The sequence below is a fragment of the Semicossyphus pulcher genome, unplaced genomic scaffold (assembly GCF_022749685.1).
Source record: "Semicossyphus pulcher isolate SPU_LCO1_2020_fin unplaced genomic scaffold, fSemPul1.0.p SCAF_6, whole genome shotgun sequence".
Lineage (NCBI taxonomy): Eukaryota > Metazoa > Chordata > Actinopteri > Labriformes > Labridae > Semicossyphus > Semicossyphus pulcher.
In genome coordinates, this window is record NW_027211737.1 from 6,820,014 (window position 1) to 6,843,239 (window position 23,226).

At 44.3% G+C, this 23,226-nt stretch overlaps 1 protein-coding gene across 2 annotated transcripts in view; it reads right to left on the minus strand.

Moving 5' to 3' along the window:
* camk2b1 (calcium/calmodulin-dependent protein kinase (CaM kinase) II beta 1) overlaps positions 1 to 23,226 on the minus strand; it is a 93,982-nt gene that overhangs the window by 48,933 nt on the left and 21,823 nt on the right. For both annotated transcript variants that reach the window (XM_069682541.1, XM_069682542.1), the window contains exons 6-11: positions 11,419 to 11,491; positions 7,364 to 7,466; positions 5,140 to 5,223; positions 4,888 to 4,982; positions 2,693 to 2,815; positions 2,454 to 2,537 (exon numbers count right to left, since the gene is read on the minus strand). In XM_069682541.1, the coding sequence (XP_069538642.1) occupies positions 2,454 to 2,537; positions 2,693 to 2,815; positions 4,888 to 4,982; positions 5,140 to 5,223; positions 7,364 to 7,466; positions 11,419 to 11,491 (562 nt within the window). The remainder of the gene's footprint in view (positions 1 to 2,453; positions 2,538 to 2,692; positions 2,816 to 4,887; positions 4,983 to 5,139; positions 5,224 to 7,363; positions 7,467 to 11,418; positions 11,492 to 23,226) is intronic.

The following is a 23,226-nucleotide window of genomic DNA, read 5'->3' on the forward strand; positions in this document are numbered from 1 at the left end:
TGGCACTGAATTACAAATAGACCGCGGTATTTAAGAGCTGCGGAGGCTGATGGTATACTTAATGTCTGAATAGTGAAATTGAGCTGCCACTCTATCATAAAGGTGTTGAATTTATAGGATAGTAATGCTGCAAAGAAAAAGCACATCCATGTTTCTTTGTTTTGATCTTAATTCGGGGCATCCAGATTTCTTAATGCACGTAACTTTGTCCCACAGCCCGCAGTAATGTGTGGGTATTAACTTGATGTCACCCTTCTAACACAAAGTTAGATTCAGAACGCTGTGCCGGGAACGGAAGCTCACAGTTTGTTCGAAAGCCTGTGACGAGCCCACAGAAGGATTTATGTTGTGAGTGTGTGATGTTCAGTGAAGGTACTGTAGGTACTCCCACAGATACTGATATTAAATATTTAGATGAAGAATGACAGTCCTTTCGTAAAAGGTTTTAGAAATATCCTGTTCTATAATATGATCTCATCCGTGACTCAAAAACCGCGAGTTTAGAGATCCGTTACACCCCTAGATGACATCACGCCTCACAGTCTGACGACACGGTTAAAGCCGCTCTATTAAGAACACTGTATTTAAAGCCCCCCTCCAGTGAACATTAAGTGTTTAACCTTGTAAACATCTCCATGTGGTGTTCTTCATGTGCTACAAGACATATCAGGGACAACATCAGCAGTCATCTCCATGGCTGGGCCTGTCTGCTTTTAAACTGCAGTGTACCAAGGACAGGCTGAACAACACGTTTTCGGATTGGCAGGTTTGTGACTAGGGCTGGGTATCGATATGAATTTCTCAATTCGATTCGATTCCGATTCACAGGGTCCCGATTTGATTCGATTTCTGATCCGATTCGATTTGTGTTAGGGGTATTTCAGTTACAATATCAGTGCTCCTCTAACCTGGTGCATTATGAATTATAAAATGTTTAATGTTTAAGAATTGACCCTGAAGAAGTCACATCATGTACTTTTTATTTAACATGACCAACACACAGCAGTCAACACAATTTAACAATGTTATGAATCAGACAGCTCATTAACTTTTTTTCCACTTCAGATTTTTAGTCTGAACATCTGGCTCATGGTTTTGATTAAACGAACTGGGCTTCAACGTGATTTGGCCACGAGATCTCACAGCGCGAAGAACAAAGCCACACAGACTTATAGGGAAAGGCCTACTGTAACACAACATGCCGAAAATACACTTGCGGCCAAAGCCAACGCTAACAGAGAGTAACATAAACATCAGTGCAGAACTAACTTACATATTATATATTATTATAATATTATTATTATATAACAAGTCCGGGCATGTCTCCCTCGCTGCCGTGTTTCGAGGGGATGCCCTGAGGCGTGCTGCGTTCAGGAGCGCTCAGAAATGTGAGTGATCAGACACGTTTTTACATATTTTTAAAGATCGATCTCGAGATTTATGAATCGATATTGGGTCATGCAAATGAGAATCAATTTGAATCAGAAAAATCTTTTTTTTAAACCCAGCCCCATTTGAGACATCACAAACCTAAGGAGCCAATCCCGTTAATGGACGGGGTGACACTATGCATATCATCATGCGCAACCTATGGCAACCACTTTGGCGATGCGCGTGCCAGCTCTAACCGTCATCGTAACTTTTGCAAACTCACTACTGACTACAAACGCTAACGTTACTACTAATAATTACTACATTTCAAGCTCGCTAAGTTTCAACAAGTTGCCACTAAACGATGGCAGAGACGTGTTTTGTTTTCGGCTGTAATTTTACAAAAGGAGAAACGAAGAACATAGTGGGCGGGGCCTGTGCAGATTCAGGAATTTTTAATGAGGGAGAAGGAGGAGATGTCTTGGGAAGATTTTTACAAGGTAATTAAACGTATTTTGCGTTCATCATCATCATCAGACAAGCAAGCAAGTCAAGCAGAGCATTTTATAACATGACTGGAGCTGGTCTTAAATTATTGTATAAATTCTGGGATTTGTCCGTGTTTTCCGAGTCCCTATTCCGTTTGTCTAAATGTGACAAGCCAGAGACGGTTGGTTCCTGCTAATAGCATGTTGGATTAATGGTCCAACATTTGCCTGAAGCCACCTGCGCTTCTGCTTCCAGCAGCCCATGTGCTGCTATGTGAGCCATGCCAGGACTGGCTGAAAGCAGAAGGGTAACAGTGACATGCCCCAGTGAGTACGTTTGGTCCACACAAAATATCAGCAACAAATCAGCGTAGAGTTGAAACTATGCATGTAGGAGAAGATGGATCTAAAGTGCCTTATCTGCAGAAAACAAAAGTTATAGTTTACACTTACCTTTATGCTACAACGAGAATTTATAGATCACAAACATTACAGGAAATCAGTACATGCTTGACAAGTGTTCCCTTTATCCTGCACATTAGCTCATTACATCAGAAGAGGGAGACGTGGGAGAGAGTGAGCATGCAAGCAGACCTTGAGTTTCCTCCTGGCATTGAATTTCTTCAGGCACTCCACGGTCTCCTGTCTGTGCATCATAGACGCCACTGTGGACCGTTGCTGAGGGAAGGAAGAAGACGAGGAGGAGTAGAGGAAGAGGAGGACAAACAGAGGTTAAAGAAGAAATCAGTTAATAATTAAGGTTTTTGTGTGTTCTGTAATCAAACCACTTGTTTGAGTCTTTTCCAGGAATAACTCAGATAGGGGGCACTTACGCAGACCCATGGGTGCTTGAGGGCCTCCTGAGCAGTGATCCTCTTGGCTGGGTTGATGGTCAGCATCTGGTTGATCAGGTTCTTGGCCTCTGGGGTGACTGTGTCCCACTCGGGGGAAGGAAACTAACGGGATGAGAAGAACCACACGTTTAATTATTATTAATGGTAGAGCTGAAGCAATTAATTTATCAATAGTTTAGTCTACCTTTTGTTCCATTTCTCTCTTTTGTACCATTGTAAATAAACATCTTTGAGCATTATTTTTTAATAATCATCAAAATACGATCAACAATAAACGTAATGGACAGTTGCAGCCTACATTCAGTCACATGGGGAAGCCAATTTTACTTAAATACACTTTAATGAATTTAAATTTTAAAAAAATCTTTTAATTGTATTTTATGTCAAATAATTATTTATTACTATTTGCTTTTGCTTATGATTTTATGACCTGCTTGTTTTATTTCGCTGCCTATGCGAAGCATGCTGTAACTTGAATTTTGAAAAGTGCTCTATAGATCAAGGTCTCCGATGATAACGATGTGTCATGAGCTCAAAGTTGTAGTTTTTTAGTGTTTAATATCTTGAATATAGAGTTTTTACATAATTATTTATTAAAAGTAAGCTGATTTGTGAGGCCAGGTATGAACCCAGGTAGGGCTGGGGCGACTCTTCGATGTAATCGATGCCATCGATTACGGAAATACGTTGATTTGTATAACGTGTGTCGACAAGAGAGCTGAGTTAAGAGCTGGAGCACAGTAAAGTTATGTGCGTGCAGAAACGGATCTTGTCACTCATCTCTGGCTGTCAAAATAGGGGTTAGAACCAGGTGCGGCTCAAGACATTGGGTGATACAGGCGTCTCCTAGGGCGCCACGTTCTGGGGAGCGCTGGGGAGTCCAGTTCAGATCAATGATTCGCAACAAAACAAAACAGTTTCAGAATGTTGCAGAGAAAACTGCAGCGGTGGGAACTGGTTAGTTGCAGAGCGTCTGAAGCCGTTGCCTGGAGTTGCAGAAGATTTGACTTGTCAAATCTCCAAATGCAGTTTTAGAACTGAACGATGTAGCTATTTCACTTCAGCCAATCAGGAAACAGCATAAGTTGGCGTAGCACCCCGTCTCTGGCGCTGCAGTAGCCAAAGACGGCTCCAGATCCTCTCTTTCCAAACTCTCTGTCTTTGATGTTTATTAGTCAATGTTACAGCAAACATCGCGAGCATGTCACTGTCACTGTCATCCACTTCTTTTTATAACGATAACAGAAATCCAGCTAGATAATACATGTAACCTGGGCCTAATACTAACGTTATAGGATTAACTAACGTTGTCATATTAACGCAGAAGTATTGGGGTATGTCAATGTGTCGTTGCTATGGAGACGGTCAGCTGTGTCTGTGTGTGTTGCGTTGCATTGATGTGAACGGCCCACTTTTAGAATGTTTACGATCAGATGTCAGGGGACTCTTTTGGCATCCAGTCTCATTGCGAATCATTGATCTGAACTGGCCTTAAGAAGTAGACGTCTGTAGTGCCTTCTCACAAATTGTTAATTTATGCTTTGAAGGAGTTCGTCCTGTTGTTTAGCTCACCCTGCTTGTTTTAAGTACTCAAGTAATAATACTGATTCTCCAGTTCAGGGAAAGGGTTGCTCTGACACACAGAGATAAAATCAATCTGTGAGTCACAGCAATCCTTTTGAATTTGAGGTCCAGTATTTTTTTAATCAGGCATCTGACAAATAGTCTATTAATATTATTATTATTGTTCTTATTATTCTTATTATCATCAGTTAGATTAATTGATTAAAAAATAAGCGTTACACATGCTCCTGTAGCAAAGTAGCGACTGTGGGCGTGTTTGTGCACCATATCAGGAGTCAAAGTACAACAACGGGAAATTTGAAATAAAACCCTGCAGGTCGTGTTGTTTGCAGACATAAATGTGTCCTATGAGCCCGGAGCCAGAGAGTCAGCCAGCCCCCCCCACCACCACTCTCTCTCGCTCTCTCACTCTCTATTTGGCATGAGCTTTAAAGTGATCTAAGGTGAGGCTCCCTCTCTTGCACCCCCTGAAATATGAATGAGGTGACTAAGTTACGTAACTGCTGCCAAACGGAATGAGGGCAGTGGGAGGGGAGGAGAGGAGAGGAGAGGAGAGGAGAGGAGAGGAGAGGAGAGGAGAGGAGACTCACATCGTAAGCCCCAGCCTTGATCTGTTGGTACAGCTTGTGCTGGTCCTCATCCCAGAAAGGAGGGTAACCCACCAGCAGGATGTAGAGGATCACCCCTGAGACACACAAAAACACATATGGACACACACACACAAAAACACACACAGATTTTTTTTAGAAAATGTGCTTCAGTGCGTTTCTGTTTTCTTGTGTACGCCCTAGGAAAACCCAGTATGTGTGTGATGTGTGTTTGTGTCTCTTTGTACAACTCACCGCAGGCCCAGATGTCCACAGGTTTGCCATATGCCTCCTTCCTCAATACCTCAGGGGACAGGTACCCCGGTGTGCCAGCAAATCCTGCAGTAATAACACACACATACACACACACACACACACACACATACACACACACACACACACACACACACACACACGATTGATTGACATGCCCAAGGCAACAGATTGTGTATGTGCTCTTCTTGGATCAGCTTGTAAAGAAGCAAGATAATCTTCCGTAAGCTGAAACCTCCACATCCACACGGCGGATGGAGATCTTGCAGACAGATCTCAGGCTTTAAGGACAGATGATTGTGAAGGACTGGCTAATCTCTGGTGGAGGAAAAGCACGGATGCTTCCACTGACTGTAAACATGTTTGGAGTAAAGATCCAGGTTGGACGTGTGCCTCAGCAGAACTTATCAGAGACTGACAGGTTAACCAACCAGTTTCACTCGCCATGATCACTAGATTGACATCCCTGATAAAAAAGTTACATGAATGGTGCTGATAAGCGACGGGGATAGGGAGCATAACCCAGGACCAACTAGTCATCATTTTTCACACCCTGGTGCTCTGTGCAGGCCCTCATACAGCGTCTGCCTGAAACGACTCAGTCAGCTCTGTCCCTTTAAGAAACCCCGCCCCTACAATCCCGCTTTCGTCTGATTGGCCAGCTCTCTGAAGCCTGCTGAGTCTGCACAGCGTGTAGAACAAACTGTGGGATAGGGATGGTATCGTTTAGATTTTAACGGCATTACTACTCTTATCGATCCGGCTTAATGATCTGGTGCTCAAACGGTATTCTTATCGGTTCTTTTTGTAATTTTTTAAGAGAAAAAAATGGAAGAAAATGAGATCAGAATTGAGATTGCTTTGTTTCCTGAAATGTAAAATTAACAATTATTCACAGCAAATGTTCTGATGATGGAATTTAAAGCTAATTTGGCTGGCTGGTAGTGGGCGGGGCTTATCAATTAACCCGGTTCGTCACGTGTAGTAAGTTTGCTGGGTAACAGCGTCCAGTGAGAAGTGTGGCGCGTGTCCCTGCCTGTATATGAGGCACTTTAGGGCCCGATCAGACAGAACGCGTTGCAGCAGCTGGGGGCGGCTTTTTTGTCATTGTTTTCAATGAGAGGGACGCTTTTTGCACGCTGCTTTTGCTTTGCAGAGCGCCTCACGTTTTTCCGCTCAGTGCGCCTCGCGTTGAAAAAACTTCACCGCAAAGCAGAAAAGCGTCCGACGTCATGGGCGTTTTCTCATTGTCCAATCGGATGAAAGGAGAGGCGAGCCTTCTGTCAGTTTACAATATATAGGTTAGGTTGATGACAGCTAATGATTCGATGGTTGCCTTATCAACAGTAGGAAAAAAAAGCCGCCCCCTGATCGGGTGTTTACTTCCAAAAAAAACTCAGTGCGGTGCGCCTCGCGTTTTACAACTTGCAAAACGCGTTCTGTCTGATCGGGCCCTTAGACAGCTGTTTGGACAGATCGCTCGTGTTTCTGCCCTTACAAGCAAAAGCATTGTCGGCATCGACTCTGGTGAAGTGTAAACGCCATCGTAACGAGCTGTATCTCTTGTGTGCGCGTCTGTGTGTGTGTGTGTGTGCTGTAGCGTGTGTGAGAGAGAGCTGCCCCCGGCCCTCACACACAAGCTCTGCCAGAGAGATTTTTCTTCTGGATTAGAAATATGCATCACAGACGAATGTCTTAATCCTATTGCAAATTAGAAACGGTTGGTGAGATCAAATGTGCAATATAAGGGTTTTGTAGCAATAATAAACAGGAAATGTATTTTCTTTATTTCTCCAGTACTGAAAGCAGAACCGATAACATTGGGCGTTTATCAATACTGCGGTATTTCATAATTCAGCCCCGGGGCCCGTTTAATACTGGGTTTTGTTACCCATCCCTACCTGGGGATTACTCCAACACACTTTCACCTACAGATTTGAAACGTTTACGTTTAGTCTGGACATCCAACGTTGTAAAATTATATATATCTTAAAATGTGAAACAGCTTAACACCCCCTCTTTAAGCTACTAGATCACTCCTTTTGATCCTCAGTTACCAAGTATTTTTATCAAACAATCATTCAGACGATGAAGTTCAGACCTTTGCCACTTACCGCTCACAGCACCTAGACCGAATCATAAAGCCCCTTCATAGATTGAGATGAATGAATTGGAAAATATAAACTCCTGTATCTGCTGTACGTACCAAACCAGGCCTGCTGATCCCCCTGCACCTCGATGGCGAGGCCAAAGTCGGCCAGCTTCACTGCAGCATTCTTACATTTGCTCGCTAGCAGCAGGTTCTCTGGCTAAAGTGGAAGAAGAGGAGAGAAACAAACATTTAGAAGTGATGGATGAGGGTACAAAAAATATACACTGTCCTTTTAGAGGAAGAGCTGGAGTTAGATAGCTATGCATGCACAAAGTTTGTAAAGGGGTTCATATGGGACTAATCAACACTGTGTTCAGCACAGAAACACACATACAACACATACACACACAGACATAGATATCATTTGAACAACTTAAGCTATACAAGAAATCTAGTGTATAATGTAGTTTAAATGTCCACAAAGTTCAATCAGTTTGCAGCGTTATTTTGTCCTCGCCTCATGTGGTGTGCTGCTCTATAGGCTCCATCTCTGTGGCCCAGTTAATGCAGTCAGCCTCATTATTCTCTGTCAGAACAGGGCTCTAATAATGGGATGCTATCCCCACTGGCCCCCCGCTCCTTCTCACTTTGTCTCTCTCCATCTCACTTAATCACTCCCTCTGTAAGAGACACGGGCAATCTTGAATGATGAGTAAAGCACTCTGGTGGGAAATATTAACTTCAAACAGAAGGCAAAGAGGTCCATTTGTTATCATTGATTTCCAAGGTAGTCGTGACGATGGAATAACAAAAGGTTAGCTAACCAATTACAGAGACATTACATGGGTATGAGCCAATGTGTCTACTTCAAGTTCTTAAGTTCAAGTGATAATCTCGAAGATCTCAGTTTTGTTGTCTTTGGCGGCGCCTGTGGCGATAAACGGTAATTGCAGGAGCACACTTCCCAGATATCCTGACAGTGTTGCCTGTGTGACGTCCACGGTTTGCCTTCATCTGAGCGTCGAGTTTGTTTCTTTTTCTTTGGATTTTCACTTATTGTTGAAGTTGTATCTGTAGTCATCGATCTTTTCTTTGTTTGTTCAGCCATAGTAGATTACTGTTTACTCGCAACACTTGCAGAGAGCGGAAAAGCAGCCGCTTAGCTCCGCCTACCCTCTCTGACAGACCAACCACTGCTGGCTGATGGAAAACGCGTCACTAACTGGGCGCCACTTGTGATTTTTTCTGCGAAAGTTGCCACAGACAGCCAGTCTGTAATACTGCAAATGCAAAGGCTTTCATCAGTGGGCCATAGGCTCAATCACCATTGTGTTACCTCATTCTACGATAGATAGAGACTTAACAGACATTTATTTACATGAAAATCTTCGAGATAATTACTTTAAAGTGAATCCATTTTAGCACGGCAAGAAGTGATTATTTTAATTTGATGGGACTCCCTTAAAACCCACTATCTGACCCGAATGCGCACGGTTTTGCAAGGCGCAGCAGTGCAAGCACCGACGAGCTCTGTGACAGCCTCTGCCGCGGGAGAAAGGAACTATAACGCAACAAATCAGTTGCAGCAAAAGAATGTAGTCCAACTAGATTGATATTAGAATATAGAAATAATTATGGCCATCTATACTTGAAAGTCTGTAAAGAAGACGACCGCTGGCTCGGCTGCATACCTTCTTTAGCTAAACAGATTACATATTTATGTCAACAGTAACACCTGCATGCAAATCAGCTGCCAGATGTTGATCCTTAATAGCATTAAGTGCCTGTAATAACTGAACGGTGTAGTTAGGTGTAAAATACTTTTCTCACTGAAGTCTCTGATATGAGTCTTCCTTTTATTCCAAACTTGTTCAGCAGTTTACGGAAGTGTACGACTGTAACCAGTAACACCAGTGCACACTTGCAGCATGGAGAGAACGAGGACAAATTATTTAGGCTGTATGTCTGACGCTGCTCCCCTGCATTGCTGCAGTATGTCTTTGCACCCTCTTCCTTCCTCCCTCTGCTCTCTCCTCAGTTAATTTGTTAAGAGGCAAAGGAATACTGTGTATTAAAAGTGCAGACACTTAGCCCATAAGTAACAGAGAAAGGGAATGAGCAAGCAAGAGAGAGAGTTAGTGAGCAAACCAGTAATCCTAAGGCGCTGTGCCTACCTCGTGTCATCACATTCTCCCAGCTCTCCCGTTTGGTTAGGCTTTACTCCTTTGTAAACGAGGGAGTTAGAACTTGCCAACGCTGCAGCAGCAGTAAGATAATCCGTGAAAACGGATGTGGGTGGAAATTCTGATGAAGCATGTGCTTCCATCAAAAAGGTGAATAAACGCAATGCCAAACATCCAGGCCACATGTTCAAGACATAACTGCAGCAGTCAGCATCACTTTCAGACATTAGTGAATCTCTTTAACACACGCATATACTATTAAACATGCACGCACAGCTGACGAGCAACTGGTATGAAAGGGAGAGAGGGAGGGTAAAGGGCGATAGAGACAGGGCTGCATTCGAGAGCAGTTCATGAGTGGGTGTTTTAAATGGAACAATTCCCATCTTTCTCTCGTTCCTTCCACTGGAGCTGCTGCCACAATCCTGACTGATTCCTTCAGAGAAAGTGGCAAAGAAGTCGACCTCAATAAAGAGGACACTTTGATTTAAGCGCACTGCTGTGGTGCTGAAAGACAAACTGGCCCTGACTCCTTTTACTTTGAAGAAAAGTCTAAATGTCTGGATTAAAGTCGGGCTTTATGTGGTTTGAAATGTCTTGATACTAATGCCTATCTAATAAGACTCTTTTGGAGTTTCTCTACAAAATCCTGCATCTAATACGTTGCCTTTACACCTGTAGCATAAAGTCGTCTAAAGCCTTAATTGGTGTCACCTTTTTCTAACGTTTGCTGTGTTGTCATCTCATTTGCCATAACCCCATTCCTAATGTGAGGGATCTTGTCAGTCAGGCTGTCCTCAGTCATCACACTATGACCTATTGCATGAAATGCTCTCCGGTGCTTGGGTGTGAAACCAGATAGGCGTGTCGGCTAAATAAAGGAATAGCCTCAACAGTTCTGATAAACACAACACGCCTGTGCTGGAACGCCTGTGACTGACATTTGAATGGAAGAGGTCTGCCTGACAAAAGCGCACAATGCACAACAAGATGCGATATTCAAGCATGCACTGGCAGAGACACAAGCGGGAACACGACGTGACAGCAAGAGGACTGGAAACTTCAATCTGTTCACACTCTGATTCACACAGAGCTCATTGTGTCTGAGGTGCTGCTTTGTTTGGGGAAAAACCAAAGCAACATTTCAGTTAAGTTGTTGTTAGCGATCACATTACATAGGGCTACTGCTTTCTGCAGACCTTCTGCTGTTTTAAAGTCTACCAAATACATCAATGAAGCATTTCCACATTTATAAGACACTTGGTACCTGTTCTAAATTAGCAACTCGCTGTCCGTTTCCAACCCTAAAGAAGACTACCAGCTCGTCGTCCGATTGAAACACAGCATCGCACGGCGCGGAGCAGAAAATGAGCTGTTACATTTGATGCACTGGGGTGATTAACTGATCCATAAAGGCTAAACCACACAGCCTGTCTCATAATCAATAGCTAACATCTTCTTCTGTCTAGTAAATGAACCAGAGGTCAGATTAAGTATCCTCCGGGGCCATGTTGCCGACTGTGCAATGACAAGATCATGTTCCAAAAAGGTTACAGAGCGCTGGCACTGCTCGGCCCGCATGACCGGCGCTGCATGCTTGAAATCTCCACAGACAGGGGGAAGTGGCGTGCACACAACAGGAGGAGGAGGGAGACCGCACAGAGCTGCAGGATGTGTACGGCAGGGCAGAGCGAGAGGAAGGTCTGAAGTGGTATTCGACATGTCGTGATCATTGTCGGGAAATGTGTGAAAGGGGCTTATCTGACTTTCTAGCTGTAAAACCAGAGCTACAAAGAGTTGTATGACATCAGAATTTATGAGGTAAATATAGTTCTAAATCCTCTTTAAGTGACTTTATGTGCACAAACATTACAGACAGTTTCTTACCTACTACACACTGACTACACAAACAACACTCACGAACCTCATGACACATATATAAAAGCACAATCTCAACGGGAAAGCAACGTGATCCCCATCACTCACCTTCAGGTCCCGGTGCACCACACCCATTTGATGGCAGTGAAGCACCGCCTCCAGGATCTGCTGGATGCAATGACTGCATGCAAACACCAAGGGGGGGGGGGGGCGCATGTTAGTCTGAGCAGCGCTACAATCCCGTGCACAGGCCAGAAGTGTGGGGAAGGAAGGGGTGGGGAGGGAGGGGGGAGGGGCGATAAGGAAGTGGGAGGAGGGACTATGGGGTACAGCAGGGAGTTGGAAGGAATCCTCTGTTGTGAGACGCCATCTTGTATCGTCTCATCTTTAAAAGGCTTTGTCTGACTCCAGGTAAGTTGTCGGGCTGTCACTTTTCCCAAAGGTCAAGCTCGAACGAACTCAACGTGACACGCAATTCGTTACTCAGTTCTGTAGCACGGTCTTATACTAGAAGCGCAGCTCTGTTTTTGGAAGTGCGTGAGAGTGGGGTGGTAGACTGAGTGAGAGAGAACGGAAGTGTGTGTGCACGAGGGGACCGGAGCAGCGGAAGAGCAGAGAAAAGAGTGATATTAAGTCACTATCTATCGCCGCATGAGGTAACACAATGGTGATTGAGCCTATGGCCCACTGATGAAAGCCTGTGCATTTGCTGTGTTACAGACTGGGTGTCTGTGGCGACACTGTGGCGCCCAGTTAGTGACGTGTTTTCCATCAGCCAGCAGTGGTTGGTCTGCCAGAGAGGGTAGGCGGAGCTAAGCGGCTGCTCTTCTGGTTTCTGTAAGCATTGGGAGGAATCTAATCTACTTTGGCTGAACAAACAAAGAAAAGATGGATGACTACAGATACAACTTCGACGCTCAGATGAAGGCAAACCGTCTACAAACGAAAGCGAGGAAAATCAAGAGTTAAATTGGGAAGAGTGTTGATGTAATTACTAATTATCGGCAGCGGGAGGCGCTGAAGAGCACTACAACTGAAACCTTTGAAATTCTATCTTTAAACAACAGAACTAATGTACAGTTTAGGCTGTTTGTGCATAATAAAGCCTACAACAACTCAAGCCGCACTCCCCAAAGTAAGTCCCAAAGCGACCTAGCTACAGCTTCGGCCTTGGAGCAGAACAAGAATATGTCTGCCCTGTGCTTTCTGACTACGGTCGGGACGCAGGAAAGGTGAACAACGGCTTGCCTCGCTAGTTTCCTCCATTGGTTTGTAGCAGGCAGCGTTTTATCGCCATCTGATGGAATACAAGGTACACTACTTTAAACGTGATCGCAGTCTGGGACTCTGGAAAGCAGATTACTCATTTGTTCGTGGGCAAGCGTTATCACATCATTACAGTTCCAACTATTAATATTCCACCAGGTTCGATATATAGAATTACGATTGAAAAGTGACAGCCCAAGTACCTAACATCGTGCAAATGAAGCTATATAGGCTAGGTTAGCTACCCATTGTGGGCCAAATGTAGGGCCTTAACGCTAAGGGTTCAGCTCTTGTTAGCTCTGCAACAGAAGATTCCTTTGAGTCAATGCTTCATTTAACCAAACAATATAATCTTTGATCTCCCTTGTCTTATAAAATCTCCTCTTCGAAATGTATAAACATACTCCTATACGAAACTTTTTGCAGCTCGGTTGGTTGCAGGTGTACCTTAGATACCCCAGCACCCTTTAAGTTTGAGCCAGCAGGCCTTGGGGGTGGGGGAGTGATGAGAGATTGTGTGAGAATGTGGCTGGCCATAGGAGGCACAGAAGGCGTTGATGAAGGAGGTGAGGGAAGGAGTGAGTCATTGTGCAATTAATAACATTTAAAAGATGTGCCTGGGATCAATGCCATGTCTGCTGCCGGCCTAGCTGACCTCTGCTGACAAGAGCTGTCAGTCTGATGTCAGTTAGCTACCGGACACTAAAAATAAAAACCCAAGCCCGATGCAGACGAGACGATACCTCTGAGGGGGGAAAAAGATACATGTGTGTGTGAGGAGACAACAAGTACGAGTGTATGCGTCGGACCATGTACAGTACATTTCTGGGTCCAGCTGTGAGAGGTGTGGACTGATGCAGAGCTTTATGAACACACACTCACTTATTCACTGACACTAACAGACACACGCACATGTGCTGTCGGGGTTGTGGTGTTGTATGTGGAGAAAAGCTGCACCATGCACGTGTGCTTCCTGTGCACTGACAAAGCCAACTTTCATTGAAGTTTTGTATCACTGTGAGTGTGTAATAAGTCTTACAGGTGGACTGTTGTGAATCGTGTTGTTTAAGGGGAAAAAAAAGGCCTGAAAATGGAAAACTGTTCATAAATCTCCCTGACTGAGAAAACACCTGCCTGCACACCTCTGGACCAATAAAATCCATTACAGTAAACACACAAACACAGGACATTATACAAACTCTGTGTTTGGCAAACAGGGTGAATGGCGGATTGATTCTTGCGTCGGCCTTGAAGTTTGCATTATTTACGTGCTCCTGATGATATTGATGGCATCTCATTCATAAGACCCTTCCATCATGGTATCTGGCATGTCTTACAAAAGTCTAAAAAAAAGTGAGGCAGTTCTAATGTTTGATGCTTTTCACAGTGCATTATAGACGTCCTCTAAGTAAGGGGTAATGTATAGTGAGCAGGTTGTTACCGCAGAATGGAACCCCGACAGGGTGAGCAGGACCACGAAGCGAAGGATGCTTATTACACGGCTTTTTACCTAGGAAATTAAAAATATATTGGTTTGGCAATTATTTTATTAATTTAAAAATGATTATATTTCTGTTTTCCGTTTAAAAATAGTCCGTTACACTCACAGTGAGAGCTGCGTCCATAGCAACGGTTAAAGGAGCAATTCGCCCCTGGAATAGGCCAGTCAAAGCTTCTCTGTAATCGATAGAAGCAATAATATTTGAAATTGGTGCCCCAGCTGTGGAGAAATTTGTACAAACAGCTCGTGGTTTCACCCATTCGACATTCCTATAACACCCAGCGTGCATTGCGCCCCTCGCTCTGAAAGGTACGGCTCAGCGAGAGACGCTGGAGTGAAATAATACCTCAGAGCGATACAGAATCTGAAATATGACGAGAATATACCGTCGTATTTCAGATATATACCGTCTGCAGTCTACATTTCAAACCTAATGAGACATTGACATCGGAGGCGGGCGTCCTAGATTGAGGAAGTGTAGTTTAGCGAGCTCCCTGGCAAAAAACCTCCGCCAGACAACGTAAAAACGTGTCATCTGGGAGAGGTTTTCCAGGGCCCATTGGAGAAGCGGATAGCGTCCTCCAAAGTCACAGAGCCAAATTGCATTTTTTTCTACAATAATGGAACTAGCTCCCCATGATAGCATGATGGGACTGAGGTTGAAAATCGAGGAACTGGCCCTTTAACTCTAGCCTTCTTTAAATGAGCTAAGCTAGCTGTTTTACTCACTCCACTGATGGAAGTGAGACACAGGAAACGGGACGGCAGGAATCAGCGTAGCACATGATGGAAGTTTTCTGTCTCATCTCTGTCAGAGTCTTTTGACATTTTCTTTTCCATTCACCGTCCTTAAACACCGCCGAATCCAGTACTGTGTTCTGTTTGTTTACTTCATGTGCCGTCTTCAGATTTTGCATCGTTTAACCTTTGTTGCTTTCTGTCCGCTGTTTTCGTCTCTTTTCTGTTTTCCCTCTGTAAACAGATTGACGTCAAATTAACTGGACTCCTTTCGGTGGATTGATATGATTACAGTTAGTCCTCTGGATTGTGTGATTAGAGCCGCATCCCTAGCAACGTACTGTTCTACATAGCAACAGTCTGTTATCAAGAAATAACAGCGCTCGGAATGTCGTAATTAACCAATCAGAATCAAGTATTTAACACAGCCGTGTAATAAGCATACATATATATTTTGATATTCTGATTTTCTGTATTTAATTTGATCTCAATAAAAATCAATGCACCAGTAACCTAACAATTAAAACTATCAGGGTTCTCAGATCTGGTTTTGAAATTGCCAGCCGGCCCGGACCTCCTCATGTGGACCTCTTTAGTCCTGGTGACCTTTCCAGAGTGTCAAAGCAGCTCTGTTCTGTTTTTTGTTGTTCTCTATAAAGATGTAATTAATGTCTTGAAGATACAGGGATCAATACATGTGACTCAAAGCCAAACAAAAGGGAGGAGAAGGGGGAAAAAAATCAATCAAGATCACAATAAATATATCTGCAGCTTTATTTATCTACCCTGGTGGGAGAAATTGATGGATGTATGGGCAAACACTGGATATTTATTACACCTTCAGGAGGATGTGTGCTCACGATGGGTGACTGTGTTTGTGTGCAAGCCTAATTCATAGATCGATCTGGTTGTCGGTCAGTGCAACAGGAGCTTTGGTTTTGCAGTAGTTTGTAGAATGATTGATAAAAGATTGGGTGGGAGGGACAAAGGAGGGGGGTGGGGGAGGTAGGCCGGGGTCCTCGAATTAACAACGTGATCAAACAGAAAAGAGAAAACGTAAGAGCATACCACAAGTCAAACAAGGCAAACATTAGACCAGCAACGGACAGATACGACACGGACAGACGAGACGGAAGGAAGGAAGGACGGAAGGAAGGAAAGGAAGCAGGCAAAGGTCGTGGGGAAGGGGTGGCTGAGGGATGCAGGTGCTCCTCTACACATACTAACCTTCAGGTCCCTGTGCACTATGTCATGTTGGTGAATGTGATGGACACTTTCTAGAATCTGATGGATACAGTGACTGTGAAGACAAAACAGAAAGAGGAGGGACAGTGGGGGGAAGGAGGGGTGGGGATGGATGAAGGGGGACAAATGGAAGGTGGGGTGGAGGGGGTGGCAGGTGGGGTGGAAGGAGAAGAGTGAGGATGCCAGGTGAAAAAATGACGTGCGGGGTCAATGCGAGATGACAATTTTAAAGTTAAGAAAGTGGAGGATGACAGCAGTGACAGAGAGGAAGGATAACAGGCAGAAGATCAAGAAAGAGGGGGAGGAGAGGGATGCAGATAGAGATGTTGGGAGGGATGGGTGGGTGGGAGGAGACAAAAACGTTTCGTTTTGCTTTTTCAAACATGATGACAGACAAGAGCAGCCACAGCAGAACAACCTGACAGACAATAATCACACCGAGACCGACAGAGGAGAGGAGAGGAGAGGAGAGGAGAGGAGAGGAGAGGAGAGGAGAGGAGAGGAGAAAAGGTGACACTGTAAAAGAGAGGAAAAGAAGCGTTTGAAAGGCAAAGAGAGATGATAATAGAAGAAATAGATCGCTTATGTATAGGACAAACTGAATCATAGAGGACTGGTGGGCTGATGCCAGGCTATTTTTCCACCACTAAAAGGAAACACATCGCTGTGTGCGCACTGCAAGAGATACATGAACCTACCTCATTCCATTGTGTGTGTGTGTGTACATCTAACAGAGTGTGTATGTGGGCTTAGTGTAATGGGAAAGTGTAATGTGCAGAATATGTGAGTAATATCAGGCGCAAAGAGACAGGCAGCCAGCAGGATCCACTCCCACACGGCGTCTAGTGAGTGGGAGGACTGAGAGAGAGCACGAGAGAGATAAATGTGCACACTCGCTCATAAACACACACACACACAAATCTAAAAAAAAATATGACTGTAATAACATCCTGATTCTAAACCTGAAAGCCACGGTGGGCAAATTTGGAGAAATCCGTAAGAGTAGGCAGGATTTTGATAGTATTCAAATGCCAAAGCCGAACACGTGAGCGCGCACGGCCTCACTAACCGTGCAGGATGAGAGACTGCAGAATCTTGCTGTCACTGCCGATCTTATTACACGACCATTTTTGCTTGTTTAGTTTTGAGTAACCTCAAAAGTCTCAGTAAAAAGTGCACACAAAAACTATTTTCTACATTGAAAAAGGGCTGATTTGGCGTCCACGATTAAATAATTGATTGACGGCAATATTGACGTTTAAAATGCTCCACCTGTAGAAAAGTCAAGCGCTCCCTAAACTCCCCCAGGAGGAGATCGAGAGGTTTGGGCTTCACTTTTGGGGGAGCAGGTGATAAGCGCCTGCCTTTAAACAACAGAGAGCGGTGTTTCGGTTCAACGAGTGACCATGTTAACTGGCGACTTTCAGCCGAATGCGTCGGTGGTTGTCGTAGTTACAGCAGCAGTTGAAAATGGGAAGAGGATAAGTCGCTGTCCTCGTGAGTGTCTCTTTGTTGTTTTTCATCACGATCTCAAAATATACTAATATCTGTTACGTCTTTGAAGTCTTGTGCAAACTTGTCATGTGGGCCACAAACGCTCAGTCAAGTTTTGAACGCTGCTTGTTGTTGCGCTAAAACAGGAAGAGAGCAAGTCACACGTTAAACGCCCGTCCTCTTTGGAGCTATTTAGGGTTTAGGGTGAGTGATGTTAAAGCTCCTGTGAGGAGTTTTTAGCTGGTTATGAAACTGAAATAAGTTCTGATTATTGTATATAACCTACAAAAGCAAACCAGACCATCAGCGACAAGATTGATTATTTCGATATAGTTATTTTTAAAGTCTGAAACTGCTGGCGGGGGGGTAGTTGTCAGGCGTGGCCATTAACTGCACGCTGCCTTTGTTAAAATTTTCCAGGGCAAAGATTTAAAGTGAGTGATACATGTGACTGTTAAAGAAAGCAGGAGATGTTTTGTTAGAAACCACCACTTAAGCATGTACAGGACAAAATCAGCAAAGAGATCAGAGGTACAGCTTTGTCCACAGGGGGCGCCAGACAAACCGAAAGTTCTTCATAGGAGCTTTAAGCAAGAAAAAATTATATCCAAAGAGGTCATGAAACGTGTGTCTGCTAACAGCCAGCTGAAAAACAGCACAAAGTGCAGCGTGATGAGTGTGTGAAGGCCAAGAGGAAAAACGTCGCTTTCCCAACCCTGCAGCGTCAAGTCAGACATCCAGTTCAGAATCCTGTACAAGATTAGATTTAAAGCCCTTCATGGCCTCGCTCCGAGCTACATTACAGAATTCTAGACCCCTCAGATCATCTGATCAAAGGCTATTAACCATCCCACGATCATGCAGAAAACTTTTTGGAGACGGGGCCTTCTCTGCAGCCGCACCAAGACTCTGGAAAAGCCTCCCATCACATGTAAGAACAGCAGAATCTCTCTTTCAAAAAAGTCTCAAGACTCACTTTTACTCCCTCGCCCTCCCTAGCTTTTGAACATGAGTTGCATTTTACCGTGTTCAACAAAAGCTTCAAGTTGTGTGTGTGTTTTGTGTACTTGTGTGCATATCTGTAAGCATACTCATGTTTGGGTGTGCTCTCTATGTATTTCAAATATTCATGTCATGTAATAATCTTTTTATTGCTCTTTTCCATCTGTTCTGCTGCAAAGTTTGTTTTTATGCTTGCTGTAAAGCACTTTGGTACAAACCCTGTTTGTTTAAAAAAAATTGACCTCAACCTTGACCTTGACACTGTACAGCACGACACCCTATTCAGTCCCGCCTCTGACCAGGCAGATAAAGTTTATGGGGTTGCTAAAGAGATTGGAAAGGGTCCTGTGTATAAACAGCGCGTATTTCCTGAATGTTTACAAGTCAACAGAAATGTTTGTGGCACGTTTTGAGTCCGTCTTCCTCCTGATGAAAGATTCCCTGTTTAAGATTAAGGTTTAATCTACTTCTAATTGCCTCCATCCAATCAAACACTACTGAGCAGAAACTCTGATAGATACTGACAGGGGCGACAAGGTGTGATACGGCAAGGTCTGTGTGTGTGAGTGGCAGTGTAACGTGTGTGTGTGTGCCCGAGACTAATTATTGCAGCTAATTAAAGTCCCACTTCTTGCTGGTCTCCGGAGGGGGGGCTGGCCTGGATGACTGACATTCACAATGGAGGGGAAAGGAGTGTGCGTGTGTGTGTGTGTGTGTGCGTGTGTGTGTGTGTGTGTGTGTGTGTGTGTGTGTGCACATGAGCCAAGGATGAGAACTGCCAGGGTTACAAGGTGGGTGGGAACTACAGCAATCAGTGGGGGGTTCAGATAGGCAGTTATTAAGCATATGGAGGGGACAGCAGCACACACACAGGAGTGCACACACTCAGTTACACACTCACAGGAACAATAGAAGTGAAATGAGTCTTGGATAGCGAACAGTGTCTAAACCTCCCCTTTAGTTTGTAGGCTCATCATCACATAATTTTAAATAAATGCCGTAAAAACCTCGACAGTTACACGGAATACAAATGAAAGATGCTGGGTATGTCAATGATGAGTAGTACGGTTAAACGAAAGGTACGATTTCAAACAAAAATCCAACATATTTGACACAAAATGGCGAAAGCGCAAATCCGCGTTTCAGTGCCTGGGGTACAGCTGTTTCTCTGAATTGCAGTGATTCATCTGCTTCTATTCTCTTTAGTTTTGGTATCCTTTAAAAAGATAGCCCCGACTCAATCTAGTGTTGGGGATTACGGCTGAAGGGAGCCGGATCTTATGGCTCCGTTCCTTTCCGAGATCGTTCGCGAACGTCACAACACTACGAGGTAGAGAGTGGTCGGACTCACGAACGTGCCTGCACTCTATTCTGCCGTATCAACACACACGCATACTACATTCTGTGCTTTTAAAATGTAAAAGGAACCAGCAGAATAATGTAGGAATAATAATGTAGGAGGGTTATAATGTTGCTCACAGTTGGCACCATGTTGTGGTGACATGATTCCCCCGCACGTGACCGAGTATAGCCCAGTTGCAGTTGCAAAAAGCTGCCTGTGGTAATTCGGCACAAAAGGGGAGTGGCTCTCGGGCAGGAAGTGAAATGTGGGCACAACTGTAAAAAGAACGGCTCTCACCTACGACTCAATGAAACACAATGACAACCAGCAGGAAGCTGTTAATGCAGTTTGAATAGCAAAAAAAGGTTAAAGCTTGCTGTTAGCATCAAATGGGTTCAAAAGATCAGAAGAGTGGACATTACAAGTTTATAAACTCATAACAAGCATTATTTAAAGGCTAGATTTGTATCTGGGCTGCACGGTGGTGCAGTGGTTAGCGTTGTTGCCTCACAGCGAGGAGGTCACTGGTTCAAGCCCTTTTTGGGCAAAATGTGCAGAGTTTGCATGTTCTTGAATCTTCGCACACCGAGGGGTCCCCAGCTTCCTCCCACAGTCCAAAGACATGCTTGTAAGGTTAAATGGTGACTCTAAATTGCCCGTAGGTGTGAATGTGTGCGTCTATGTGTCAGCCCTGTGATTGACTGGTGATCAGTCCAGGGTGTACCCCGCCTCTCACCCAATGACAGCTGGGATAGGCTCCAGCTCCCCCGCGACCCTGAACAGGACAAGTGGTATAGATAATGGATGGATGGATTTGTATTTCTGCATTAAAGAGAAATAAAATCCAGTGTGCGGTTGGATGTGACCTTTTCTCTGTGAGTGACATGTGGGATTCTTTGCCACCCGCTGCTGCTGCTGCGAGGCACGGCAGCTGCAGCAGCTGTCAGTGACATTTGCTGAAAACTACAACAGTTCTTGACCCACTGCAGTTTAATAATAAAACATCCAATTCACACTATGAGCTCATCAGATACCCAGTGTGAAAGAAGTTCAATGTGAGGTCGTCAGCAGATTGGTGCCTTTTTTTAAAAATATCAAATGGATCAATGGATTGTGGCTGCATGGTGGTGCAGTGGTTAGCGCTACGGCCTCACAGCTAGAAGGTTCCTAGTTCGAACCCCAGTTTGGACGTAGTGGACCTTTCTGTGCAGAGTTTGCATGCTTCCTCCCACAGTCCAAAGACATGCTCGTTAGGTTCTCAGTGACTCTAAAACTGTGAGTGTGAAAGGTTGTCTGTCTCTGTGTGTCAGCCCTGTGATTGGCTGGTGATCAGTCCAGGGTGTAACCCCGCCTCTCGCCCAATGACAGCTGGGATAGGCTCCAGCCCCCCCATAACCCTGAACAGGGTAAGCGGTATAGATGATGGATGGTTAATCAGACTAATTGAACTTAGAGGACTTCATTACCCAAAAGTCCACTAGATGATTCACATATAACAGATAATTTTCTCCAATGAAAGTGGATTTTTTCATGAGCGCATGACGTGAATAATCTTCAAATGTAACACAGTGGATAAACAGCTTCACAGGGAAACTAAGGCTAGAGTCATTTGCTGGTTGACTTATCTACAATATCAGGTTGTGTTTTAATGTTGCTGAATGGACGTACACCCACACCACAACTGTCATTATCAAGTACCTCTCTCACTCTTCTCTCAGCATATTGTCTGCCCACCCCCCACTACTCCATTTCCTCTTCTGCCATTGGTTAAAGTGAAATGTGTGTCGATGAGTCGGCTCGAGTGGTGGGAGTGAGATGTTAAAGTATGTGGGTGGCGGGTGGGCGTGTGGTGAAAAAGAAAGTGAAACTGAATGGACATGAAGAAAGTCAAAGAAAAAGGGAAGGTGAGACGGTCCACCTTCACACACACGCTGCAGGTGTGTGTTCTGCTGAACACACTTGTTTTTATCGCTCCCACTGTGTGACGAAGGGAAGCCGTAGGGGGTGAATGAAGAGGGGGACATAGCAGTAGAGGGGATCATTTAAAAGACAGATACTTAGGGTTTGACCAACACGAGTTTGTTGTTATCATTAAAAACATCAGCAGTTTGTTTTATTATTAGAAACATAATTGTTACGTCCCGGGGTTCATAGTGTCCTCCTGAGTCTTGGCCTAATTACTGTTAAAGAGATAATTTTACCACCACTTGATACACTCTGGGAGGATAACCACAGATATGATATTATATCTGTATCAATCCAAACTTTTTTCTTCTCATTAGTGTTTCTTGCTGTGTGATGTTTTGCAGAAATCGCTCTGTTTCTAACACTGCAGGATACTCGCTCTGCTCAGCTCGACTCTCGTGGAGCAGGTATTCGCACTATGACTTTGTTTTCACACACAGACAGTAAATGCTCACTGTAGGCGGTGTTGCTGGTAGAGTCACAGTGAAGCCAGGTGAAACTGCTGTATGTTGCCTGTTGCTGTGTCTTCAGTGCAGTGCAAATTTAAAGCTTAATCCAAAAGGCAACTGGACTTGGTTGAAGTTCTTGAAGACGTTGCATGTTAAATCAAGCGCTCCCTAAACTAACAGCCACTCCCCCAGGGGGCGATCGAGAAGTTTGGATTTCACTTTTGGGGGAGCTGGCATGTCATGTCAGGAGCACCTACCTTGCCGCGGCAGTTTAGAGTGGAAGAGCGAACACCAGAGACCAGTCGGGAGAAACAAAAATCAAATGTCTGGAACAGACGACGAGGAGCTGGTGCCCTGAAACCGCTCGTCATCGGTTGCCAGGTGTTTCAGGTTCAGGGCGCGTGGTGTTAAGCATGAAAAAATAATCAGCAGAGAGCGCATGAAACGTGTGTCTATGCTGCAAAGAAACACGACTAACTTGTTCAACCAGCTAAAGAAACAGCACAAAGTGCAGCATGATGAGTGTATGAAGGCCAAGAGGAAGAACGTCGCTACTCCCCGTCCTAGTCCAGCGTCAGGTCAGACATCCAGAACAGCGATGCTCTACAGCGCGACACCCTATCCACCCGACTCCCAAAGACACTGAAATTAAAAGTGATGCACTGATGCAAAGGTGCCCCAAATTCAGATAAAGAACCTAATATTAATTTTTATGCAAAATTTGTACATAAGCCGGAATGCAGCACAATATGAAAGCGTTGCTCTGTTCACTTAAATGTGAAAGTACAATAAAAAGAAATGTTGCCCCTGAAATTAATAAATAATCGTGATTTTAATATTGATCGAAATAATCAGGATTCTCATTTTGGCCATAATCGACCATAAAAGACCGTCAGGAGTAAGATTCACTATTT